The 12,446-nt window shown below is 42.8% G+C and overlaps 1 protein-coding gene across 1 annotated transcript in view; it reads left to right on the top strand.

Annotated features, from left to right (window-relative positions):
• The window catches only part of b4galt2 (UDP-Gal:betaGlcNAc beta 1,4- galactosyltransferase, polypeptide 2), a 113,351-nt gene extending 102,823 nt beyond the window's left edge, over positions 1 to 10,528 (top strand). The window contains exons 6-7 of the mRNA XM_030115032.1: positions 3,386 to 3,490; positions 10,335 to 10,528. Coding sequence (XP_029970892.1) covers positions 3,386 to 3,490; positions 10,335 to 10,485 — 256 coding nt within the window. The 3' untranslated portion in view covers positions 10,486 to 10,528. The remainder of the gene's footprint in view (positions 1 to 3,385; positions 3,491 to 10,334) is intronic.
• The last annotated feature ends 1,918 nt before the right edge of the window (positions 10,529 to 12,446 follow it).

The following is a 12,446-nucleotide window of genomic DNA, read 5'->3' on the forward strand; positions in this document are numbered from 1 at the left end:
GGGTTTCGTTTCTTCCCGCCAGCTGATGTGCTTTAGATGGCTCGAGGCTCTCGCCGGGTTATTTACATTCGGCTGGTCTGTAAAGGAGACGAGGAGAGGGAAGGTGAAAATACGAATATCGAAAAGATGAAAAAACGCATACGGGAAGAAAGAAGAACGAAGGGGAAATATAAAGGAGCTGAAGGACTGAAGGAGTGGATGCGGACAAAGACGGAGGTGAAGAAGTTTAAAAAAAAAAAACCAATAAGCCAATATAACCGAGTGCAAGAAAACTCGAAAGCTGAAATACACTTACTGGCTGTGAGGCCGACCTCTTGGACTCTCTTTCAACCGCTTGGATGTTTCTACCTTTAATTGCCTCGTTGAATGGGATCGCTGTCAATAGATTATGGCCTTTTAACAGGAATCTGCTGAAAGTGATTTTTCTTTTAAGGATAAAGTGAAGATGTGCTTCCACTAAAATAGCTGAATTAAAAAAAAAAATCCCTTCACAGTCTGACGGGTTGAGAGGTGCGGGCTCCTTCCGAGATTTAAAGTCAAATCATTTGAAAATCCATGGTTACTGTGAGCCGCTGCAGCGATGCTAAAACCGGAGGAGAGTAAATCTCCTCACTGCCAATCAGTATCTGTAGTTACAGTAAACACAGCACTGCAACCATCGAGCCGCCAGAGTCAGTTATCGTTTAAATGTTTAGCAATTTTTATTATATTTACTCTTGAATAAACTGTACTTGTAAAAAGGGTTTTAATTCAACCTGCTTTTTACTGTGAGTTCAATCCTGAAGAAAATCTATGTGTTCGATTTACATTTGACTGGAATTTAATAAAGTATTGTTATGAACCCACATAGACATGGGCACAGACAACAATATGCTATCAACATTTTCAAAAAGTTCCACTAATGGAGCCACTTTGAAATGTTGAAAAAAACCCAAAACTTTTTAGATCTGGGGGGATTTTTTTCTCTACTTTCAGCTGAGTAATTTTAAGCTAAAATAACATTACTATTACTTGAGTACTTGGACTGAGAGGAATGGAGACGTCCTGTTTGATGAACAGTTCATAATCACTAAATTAAACTGCGTCGCTGCGTTCATGTGCAGCTCTGAACCTCGGAATAACCAGGCTAAATACACAACTCCGTTCAATACTCTAAACATTAAAAATAAAATGCTTCCAAGCTATAAGGTATTGATCAAAGCAGACGGAGAAAAGAGTCTCTTCTCGTCCTCAGCCGGAGAATGGCTGTCTCATTTCTCATTTCGGTCTCATTTCATTAAATAACTGGAGGGTGATTAATTGATTAGTTCAGCGATGTTTCTTTTGCATGGCTGTATTCACTCCTCCTCCACCTGCAGTGTTCAGTTTTAGATCAGCTCTTTTGCTGTTGTTCTTTTTATCAAGCCCTCAGAAAATGAATTTCGGATGTATTGCGTGAGCACCAAGCTGTCGCTCTGACCTCTGGTAGTGTACGAACAGCTGCTGAGAGTCCTCCCAGTGAAAGTTAGAGAAGGGAGCAGGTAAGAGAAACAGAAACCGGAGGGGATCGGAGAGCTTGTTGGAGAGCAATATCAGGCATGGATGCTTTTTAAGGCGGAGGGACTGGGCCAATCAGAGCGTTGCGATAAATAAGTGTTGTTCATTCAGTGCGCACGTGTGCAATCCTTCATGTCGTCGCCGGTATGAATACCAATGGCTGCGTTTGGCCCCGAGCCCGAGCGGGGCTCGGTCTGCAGCCGATCTCTGGTTTGTTGTTGCTTTCAAAGAAAGATCTGTTCCAGTCTTTCTCAGAGTTATCTATCGCTTTGTTAAAACCGAAATAAGATTTTAAGGAAAAAAGTTATTAGTTCTGTGACGTAAACGTTGCTGCTTCTGGCAACTATGGTAATCATTTAAGTGTTCACAGCTTTTCTACAGATATGACGAGGGGAGAGGAGGGTGTTTCTTTTTCTGCAAGATCTACTTGACTTTACTTTCTCAAAATTAAAGTACAATTAAATTAAGTGCAATTTAAGATGAGCTTGAACTCATTCTGTTAACATATAAAATGAATCATATTGTTTACTACTTTGAAGATTCTGTTAAACTCATTTTCCACAAAATAATGAAGCTGCAGATGCTTTCATAAATTTACTCAAGATTCTATCCATGATCAGCCGTATTATTACAACCAGTGAAAAGTGAAGTGATTATCACTTTGTCAAAACGTGAATATGGGTTCAAACTCAGGCCTCGTTTACATAACGTCATTTTCAAGTGAAAATGTAAAACTTGTTGTGTTTTTCCCGTCTCTTCACACAATGATAGTGTTCATAGTCACTCCAAACACATTTCTTTTTAAAACCTCTTGACTCTGTCTCCATGGAAACAGGGGAAAATGCAAATTTACTGCGCATGCACACCGCAGTCGTAGTAAATGTACTGAATATACACCAATAGAAGGTCTACTAATGGTAGCTCCTCCACCTCTGCTGGACTTTTCAAACTACAGATTCAACCGCTTTGAAAATTCACTTTTTCTTCACTGTGAATAAGATATCTTTTTATATTGTGCCTTGGTGTGAAAGCCTTTTGTTTTCTTGTGATTCTTTAGTTGTTGAGCTTTGTAACTGTCAAGTACAAAAAGCATGAAGTGGAACCTGGCTGTGTGGTTTGATACAGCAGACGAACGCTCGGATTTCAGGCTGTTGCAGGAGTTCATGCTGGTTCTGGTAGAAAACTGAGAATCAACACAAGTGCAGCACAGTTTATATATGAGGAGCAAACCTGAACCTCCAGTATTTTACATTCTCTGCACATAAATCCCAAAATATTAAGCCGTGAAATCATGATAATCTGATACAGTATCTCAAAATAGCAAAATAGTTTCTAAGATTACGATATTTTCTGGAAGGTTTATTAGAAATGTTTCTGAAGATGGAGGAAAATCATCTAACTTCACCAGTGTCTAAGATGTATTTACTTTTTATATCTAGATGTAGCTGCATTATCGATAATGACTCTTGCTGTTTGAGATCTTTGCTTTCTTCATCACAGTAACGGTTTCTCTGCTTTTCTCCAGTCCCTCTAAAGTTCCTGACGTACTCTGAACACTCTTTCCTATAAGCTCTGTTTCTGTTTTATGTGTATTTCATCAGATTTAGTTAAATTCTTTTTGGTTTTATTTTATATTAGATATAATATGGTTGCTTTATTGGTACAGTTTAAACTAAAACTGTACATCGAATAACGGCTAAGAGGACCTTCTCGGTTTATTAAAGCTCTTCCTGTGCAGTAGCCTCTTTGCTTCATATGTACTGTGTGTGTGTGTGTGTGTGTGTGTGTGTGTGTGTGTGTGTGTGTGTGTGTGTGTGTGTGTGTGTGTGTGTGTGTGTGTGTGTTGCAGGATCACTCTGAACGGGATGAAGGTGTCCAGGCCAGACAATCACATCGGCCGCTACAGGATGATAAAGCACACGAGAGACAAACACAACGAGCCCAACCCGCAGAGGTACTGCATCACCGTCTCCGGCCGCACGTTTCCCATCGATCCCGGCCTTTTGTTCCTCCGCTCCCCGGTTCTCGCGTCTCTTTTCAAAACGCTCGCGCGAAGCGACCATGGTTATGCGGCCGCAGCGCAGAGGCGTTTCTGTAAATGAGCGGCGACGCTCAGGAACACGAGGCGGGTAATGAATGACTTCTCGCTGATTGCCGGCCACATTATGCACTGTCACCGTGTTCAATTCCGAGAGATTTGAACGCCGAAGACAGGTCTAACCTTTCATCAGCGCTGTTTAAACGAGGGCCCTGTTTGAAGCTCACATTGTGCTCGTCGGTTCCTGGACGCTGCCTCCTGTTGGGCTCGTCATGGGGCTGCAGGTGACGGGAAAAATACCGCCTTTAATTCAGCTTTATGCTCTTGAAGCCTGTTATTAAAGACTCACTTTACAAAGTGCTTCACCAGTGGGTTAGAGAACTTTCTAACAGCTGGTGAGGAGAAAGCTGAGCTCCGACACGATTTAACTTCAGTTTGCTTCACGTTTTTCTGATCTTGTCAAAAAGCAGTTCAACTCTTTACATCTGTTGGAGTCTTATTGAAATACTCAACCTTTCTATTTTAGAAGGATGATTACTATTTATTTTAGTGAATTTTGAGTTTTTTAGTAACCAAGAAAAATGCTCACTGTACCACCTGGTGGTAGAAATTTGAATTACACTCTTGTTTTATTTGCATCAGTGTAGCACAATTCAAAAAATGTCATGATGATCAAACTTATGTTGAGCCTAAAATTATATAACTCCACTTCTGTCAGAGCTTCGACTGCACCATAGGCAATAATCTTATCAAGTAATTAAAGTCATTTGAGCAGGAAATATTAAATATTTTAAGCTTAGAGTTGTTTCTTCTATCAAAAGGAGCGATTTGTTGTTGGTGGTCATTTTTCCTTGATTGTTGAGGCTGGTTAAAATAATAACAGCTGTCAAGTTGTGAAATCTTCCTAAATGAGTTCATCATCAGATATTTCTGAATTCATTGGAATAAATGGCTCTTTTCACATTATGAATTATGAATGCATGGAAATACATTTTGTCAAAGTGAATTCAGCCTGTGGCGATGTTAAACATGTTGATATCGCGTTAAACCATAAATTTCTGCTAAACATGCTCATGTATGTTCCTCTAACAGCGTGAGCTTTGTAAAGCCGTCTTTAATCAGGCATTTTCTCGTGCATGAGTGACTGAAGACAAAGCTTGTGGGAGAAAGAGTTCTCTAGCTGATAAAACGCTCCTAGCAGGACGGTAAAAGATTAATACAAGGAGCCACTTGAACGGATCAAGACATGAAGGGATGATAAATAAATAAGCTGCATGCGTTTGAAACATGCCAAAGTCTTTTCTTATTCTCCCGGGATTCTTGGGAATTCCTGGGCCTTCAGTGTTGCTCTTTTTCCTCTGACCATTTAAACGGCTTTCCAGATAAATGCATTAAAAACGCTTCCCTTTTTAAACGTGTGTACATTTTATGGTTTGATGACTGCGACCCAGTATTGTTGGGATGAGCCCTTCTAGACGCGTTAATCACCAGGAGTGTAGCACCTCACATTAAGCTGCTTAAATGTGGATTATCACTGTTTATTCTTGCTAAGAGGCCCCGTTTTCATGCCTGGACGGCTCGGGCAGCGATGCCTCGCCGCGGAGATCGATTGAAGCCCGGGCAGGAAGGCGATACAGGGACCCCGGCGCTCTCTCCTCCGTAAATATCCCTCCGGTTTGATCTCATGTGACTTTATTACGCCGCGGCGTTTTGACGGGATGGAGCTGCCTGCCGGCTCACTCGGAGGTCTTGTTTAGTTGTGGCTCCTAAATTGGTTCATAAGAAGATTAAAAACGGCTTTCGGCAGGAGCCGCGTCACCGCGCCCAACGCAGCAGCACCGTCGCACGTTTCATATTTGATTTGAGCTTTTTGCAGATCGCCTCCGAGCCTGGAGTCCAGTAGAGTCACTGAAATCAGGGAATCAAGGAATCCGGCTGCAACCGTGTGAGAGTGACTGCTACCAGCTGAGCATTAGCATGAACTGAGAGCGACATTAGGGTTCGAGAGGTACCAAGTCAGGTTAACCAGAGCTGTACAACAAGCTGGAGAGAAGTGACTAAAAGATTTTCTTTTTTTCCCTTCTGGAAACACGTGAAAGGACAGACAGCCGTCCAGAAGTGGTTTCAGATCAACCTAACGTTCCGTATTGCTAAATGAGGAGGATAACCTCGCCGTGAAGGCTCTGGAAGACCCGGGCCCCTGCAACCCGTCATCCATCATTGTTTTGTGCGAATGTGCGTTTGTCCGCCTGCGTCGGACAGAGACGAATCCAACGATCCGTCTGTAATTGGCCGCCGAAATGACACCGATAGACACGGGGAGCCCGCTATCTGGGACTAGTCGCCTTCATCAAAATCAATAAATCAGCCGCTGCGCTGGGAGAAGGAAAGAAAGGGTGTGTGCGCCGGCATGTGTGTGTCTTTGATTCCGTCTCTGTGAGACCAGACACCCTCAATACGAGGCGACAGCGACAGGGATGCTATTTATTTGGGTTGGATGCATTATTCATCGGGCAGGAGGGAGCGGTCTATTAGCTGGAGCGGCCCAGGTCCTCGCGGCCCGGCTGCTCGCTCATTACGATGTGCGGGACGTCTCAGCCTGGAGGATCTGCTGAAGGAGGAGAGGCAGCAGGATCTGGGCTTAAGCAACGCGCGGCAGCTCAGAATAATCAGGAGGCTGTGAAAGGCCATCGCACGGCGATGTGGGCGGAGGGCGAACGTCTTCTGCCTCCGAGCGCTCGCCTTGTTCCGATCCATCCCTTATCTCCTCCAGGAAGCCTTTTGCATTCATTTATAAGGGCGGTTTTTAAGGGCTTCACTTTCTCTCTGCATTAAAAGTTCACTTTAATCTTCTAAATCTTCTGCTGGTTTAAAAAAAAAGGGATATTTTCCAAATGGGATGGATGGAGGTGATCAGTTATCTCTGGTATTATCGGCTCCTCACCCTGGGGTTGGCTGAGTCGCTGATTTTAAACAGCAGTGGCGACAAGCGAGTCTCCTCTGTCTGTTTCCTCAATATTCACTCATAGGTGTCGATGGATGTAATGATATACATCAAAAAGTAGCTATGAGCTGCATAAAGATGATTTATTCCCTTATAAATGGGAGGATATTTGTAAGTAACATGTATTTGTGAGCTGAGTTTTACGGTATGTAAAAGAAAAATGTACATAATTGGAAAATATTTGCCAGTTTCTGATTAATTGGATAGATGTTGTTGGATATTGTTGCTCTTTGGTTGAGGAAAGATTCATGCATCTTTACTTATTTTTAGACCAATGAAAACATAAACATTGAACATTTCTGACGACTTTTTAGCAACGAGTGAGAAGCAGAAATTGTTCACGTTAGAAGAAAACCTCACACTTGATTCTTTTTCAAAACAAATGTCTTGTTTACTACAGTGTTCAAAAAATGAATGAATAAATATTTGCGTTCAAGATAATAAGAAATTTTAAAAAACAGTTTTGCAAACACCTTTGTAAAAACAAAGTTTTTAAAACAAAGTTTTTACCAGTGTTAGCATGTTAGCTTAATATGTCAATAGCATGTTAGCATGATATGTTTTGAGTTCTTCCTGATACTATTTTCACACATATTCAGTAGTCAACAACACATTTTCTGAGATGTTAAAATCTGGACAAGAGAGTTAAAACAAGCAAAAAGATCATTTTTATTTTTATGATTTTTTTTTTTTTGCATCAAATAATGTTTTTAGTCTAAAATAAACTGAAAGATTAGACTTACTTTCCCATTAAATCCACCATTGTAACATCTTTATAAATATATGTTGACAGTATAGGAAAGGAAGCTTTTTTAGCCACCATATTTTCTCCTGGTGTGATTTGTAGCCTCACCTCTAGGTGGCGCTAAACCCTCCACACTTCATCACCTTCAGTGGAAGTAAAGCGTTTTCCAGCAGGATCCAGCTGCATCACGTCAGTTCGCAGCACTTTGAATCAGCCTGTTGTTTCAGCAGGTCGGCCACTCAATTATAAAGACATACTGTGGTTCTCCTTCAGCTTCTTGTCCTCAGGTGCAGTTTGTTTATTCTCGTTTTTATTTACATTTAGATTAATGACTGAGCCTTTTGGGAGAGTTTATCTGAAACACCAGCGTGACGCCGGGTTTGGCCGAGGGGAGCGTCGTCTTGACTGATGTACCTGACTTTACCGTCTTGTTTAGAACTCTTCGGAGGAACTTAAAACACACTCATTTGCTTTTCTCTCGCGTCTGAATACTGAAGGTGAAGAACGCTGTGGTCCAAGATGTGGCCCGTGGCCCAAAATCAGCCTGCTAGAGGGTTTTAATCTGGCACTGATAAGAAAATATCCGAGTAACTGTTCCTGATTCGTCCTCGTGTTTCAAACTTTTGAAAAACGTGACTGTTGACGGGACAACGTTGTCTTTCTTCTTCTGCAACAAAGTCGAGTGTTCCACATGCCCAGGCCTCCGCCGCCGGTTTCAAGCAGCGACTGTGGAGCCGTGTTTTCCTGCGAGACCCTCCGCGGAATTAAAATAGAGCCTTACTTAACCCAGTTAGGACGCCGGGAAATCAGGCTAATGAATATGTAAGGAGCGGTGTCTTTGTCTCGCCCTTTAACTCCCTAAAATATAGTTAAGCTAAGTGAGACCAACAGGCGTGAAATGAGACATATAGTAAGAGCCTCCAGACGGGCGCAGATATTCCCCGCGTCAGGATTAAATTATTGTGTCTCATCTGATTGACAGATCCAGCCAGAGATTTCTGCAGGAATCTCTTTGCCTCCGGTCATCATTTGCTTCATTTTTAATATCAGGATATCTCCCTCCATCTGTCACGCTCTCAGATACATGTATATGTATATATTTATCTCAGTGCCTATCTATCCTTCATTTCAGAACCCTGATTTCACTTTAGCAGAGTCCCTCTTCTCTTCTTCATCCCAGACCAGCGTCGGAGTAGAAAGGAATCAGGTTTTAGCTTTTTTATCATGCCTGCAGCCGTATTTGGTCCATTTCTACATCTGTGTGTTTTGTTCAGAAAACCCGTCACCGGATTTCAACCAGCAAGGTTTAAGTTACAAGCTCAATGATTAGAGAATCCATTGATCACAATAAATCTTCTCAGACAGTAAAATACAGCAGGACATTAAATTCAAACTGCCAAATTCCCATATGTTTTCAGTTTTTATAGATGTATTTGGTTGAATTCTTCATCGTTTTAGCTGAGAAGTCATGAAAATAGAATCTACAGTCCCTAGTATTTATAGAGTTGGGTGTTTTTTGTTTTGTTTTTTTTCAAATTGAAATGGTTTATTGCATGAGAAAGAGAAAAATTCATAGATTTTTGATGCATCTATATGGAAATTGACCAAAGCGTAAAGTCCAACTGTTCAACAGCTAATGCTAATTAGAGGTCAGACGGTGAAGATCAGGTGATCTGGAGATGACAGCAGGGTCAGGGTTAACCGTAAACTCTGGTTTAACTTCAGTTAAACCATTTGACGCCTTGTTTTAGAACGTACTGCACACTAGTGTCCAAATAAACCACATTAACATCATGCAAGAGAACATTCAAACTGCATCCAGGAAGCTTTGAGCCTTGCGTGATTGGAGCCAGCGCGAGCGAACCACTTATCCATGCCGTTTTCTTCCTCTGATTGCTGAGAGTCGGGAAGGAAAGAGGAAAAAAAGCAAACGGAGATCTTCGCTCGTCTGTCAGTGATGTGCAGACTCGCCGGTCCATGTCGGGCCGGAGTGTCGACTCCACTCGTACGTCCAGAGCATATTATTAACGAGAGAGAAGCCTGGTTTCTTCCCAGCTCCCCCTCCGCCGGCGCCGGCGTAACAAAGGGAGGATTTGTTAGACGGGAGCGGCGTGAGCACGCCGTCAGACGCTCGCACTCGTGGCCTCGTTTCCATTCCGACTGGCTGCGAAAACTGTTACTGCTAACCAGGGTGACAGGAGGGCTTTTTTAGTGTTTCCAATCCAAAGGTTGCGTCACACGCCGGTGCGCCGTGCAACCGCCTGACACACCCGGTGAATGGCTTTCTGTTTTTTTTTTTTTTTTTCCCTTTAAAGCTAAAAAATCAGAGCAGATTCTGATGTAACCGCTGAACCGCTGCCAGCGGGAGCGGAGAGGATATAGGAGCATAATTCAGAGCATCCTGGGCTGGCGTTCAGGACGGTGCCGCTCTCACGGGTTCACTACAACGCCACAGCGCCCCCTGATGGCGGAGGGCGGCGCAGGACAGGAAGCCTGATCAGAGGGAGCTGTGGGGTCGCTGTACGATGATCCAGGTCTGCAGCTTCAAGACAGTCCAGCTGCACCACAGGAACCAGGTTCTGCTTGTAAAGAATTGTTAGGTCCTCCTAATATTTTGGTGAATCTACTCTTCTTAATGTCTATTAGAGTTATTTTCCATGGATTGGGTTGTTGGTCTCTCACACACAAATGTCCTGAAGAGTTAAGAACTCCTTTTTTCATATTTCACCCCTCCTCTCGGTTTGGATCTGAGCGTTGGGTCAGAAAAAGAGTTGAACAAAAAAAAAACCCAGTTTGATTTATGTGCCCTGCGCCCCACGCAGCAGTGTAATTATCTGCAGTTTCCTGGAGCGTAGCGTTCATAGCCTGCAGCTCAAAGCGCTCAGACACTCCGGAGCAGCTCAGAAACCTCCAGAAAAAAAATGCTCACTCCACCTGATGTGGTTGAGTTCTTTTTTTTTTTTTATTTTCATCAGTCTGAATGAGGATTTTTTTTCTCTGTCGCCCTTCAGGTTCCACAAAATCAGGAACACCAAGAACACAATGAAGACGGACGGCATCAACTCTCTGACCTACAGACTGGTTCAGGTCAAGAAGTACCCTCTGTTCACCAACATCTCGGTGGAGATCGGCAAGCCGCCTCCTCGGCCCATCAAGGGCTAGAGAGGACGGGGGGAGGAGGAGGAGGAGGAAGAGGAGGAGGAGGAGAGGAAGCTCCGTCCAGATGTTTGGGGGGAACGTCTCCTTCGAGGGGGAGAAAACTCGTCACAAGCACACCGGCGTCTCTTTCTGGCTCTTTTCCTCTCGCTTCTGTCTGATTTCTGACTCAGGCTTTCTCCACCGACTCTTCCCACCGGCGGCAGGCGGCGGGCGCCACGCCCGCTCTGACTGCGCCCATCAGGGTGTGCGAGGTCTGCGTGGAGACCCGGGAGTCCTTCCATGAACAGTCCTTTTTGTAAACGGGAGAGGCCGTCCAGCGGCGCCTCGACGGGACCGATTGCCAGGAGATTCAGAGACGAGGCGGTGATACCGTTTGACACTTTAGCCTCTTCCAGAAACGTTGGACGGCGCCCAGAAGGATTCCTTCTGAATGAAGCCAAAAAAACACACAGAAGGAGAAGAAAAGTGGGCGGTTTGCTCGGATTCAGAGAAAAGCGGAGTGGAAGCGAGGCGGCCGGGAGTATTGAACAAACTCCAGAGAGGTCGTCTCGGCCGTCCTGAGCAGCCGTGGACCGGGCGGTTTGCGTGCCACACACGTCGGCTTATCTCCACCTGTAACTCCATTCAGTATTGACGTTTTGTCAGGGAGCAGCCAGCCGTTTGGATCTGGTCAAACCCGCCGCCATCAAACTAATGAATGTGTATCGTGCCTGCATCTCCAGCAGTCGACTCACAGCAGCGCTGCTGGAACACAAACCAAGTTCCTGAGCAGCAGCAGACTCCGGAGAACTCGCTTTCTGTTCTCTTTTTTTTTTATATACATATATACATAAATATATAGATATAGGTACTAAAACTTTGGGAACTAACTTGTTGGAAGGTTTTGCGGATGTTGAAGGTTTGGGAAATGCAGTGCGGCGGGAAAACAGCCAACCTGACGAACACTGACAGCTCAGTTAGGATTTTAAACTCCTCACCTGTAAGATTTTAACGTACTTTACTTCACAGTGCTCCACACTTTGGAGCATTGCATTTATTTAAAGCAGCTGTATCAAACTTAAGGCCAAAACTAGCCTGCCAGATGGTTCAGTCTGGACCGAAAATTACTTACAATAAAGTAAAAATTAAAAAAATAAATAAAGAAAGTTATTCTCCTCAGTCGTTTAGGACAAAAAACAAAACGAGCTGCATTGCTCTTCACAAAATGACATTAACGTAAGAGCCATGCATTCAAATTTTAATTTGAATCATTCAAAAGTAAGAAAGAAAAGGTCAAAGTCAAGCTTTTATTCATCATTTTCATTGTGTATTTCCATACACAAGAGAACGGAATTCCTGAATCAGTGGCTGCAGTGCAATAAATAAAATAATATGCACTATGATCAAATACAAGCATCTTTATTAAACGAATAAATCACAATAAAATTGGATAATTAAAAAGATCTAAAAACTTCAGTCGTAGCACAGTTTTAATGTCATTTAAAATAGCTGGCAAGTTGTAATACCATTTTCTACCACAAGTGGCTCCATTTTTCCCCTTCCAACGAAGCACTTAAGCAACTTATGAAACTTTCTTGTGAATAACTCTGCAAGTAAGGTTTATTAATTGTTACACTTAATTGAAATGTAAATATTAAAATGCTTCCAGAAATGTATTGTTTTCACTAAAGTGCTTCACAATATGTGACTTTTTGTGTGAATTCCATTAAAAAATACAAACACGAAGCAAGTTTTAAAGCTGACTGAAAGCTTCGCCGATGAGTTCAAGCCTTGTTATTTTATAATAATACTATTTTTTACCAGAAGATGGCGCCTTTTCAGTCTCACGTTATCTGAAACTTTGCATGCACTTTTTTGTAGATAGATCTTTTTTTTTTTAAATGCTATTAAACTTATAATTATTGAGGAAAAACTGGATTTTTCCCTCTTTAACGAGAAACGATGATCCTGGATTCATTTTAAAA

This window comes from Salarias fasciatus, chromosome 18 (assembly GCF_902148845.1).
Source record: "Salarias fasciatus chromosome 18, fSalaFa1.1, whole genome shotgun sequence".
Lineage (NCBI taxonomy): Eukaryota > Metazoa > Chordata > Actinopteri > Blenniiformes > Blenniidae > Salarias > Salarias fasciatus.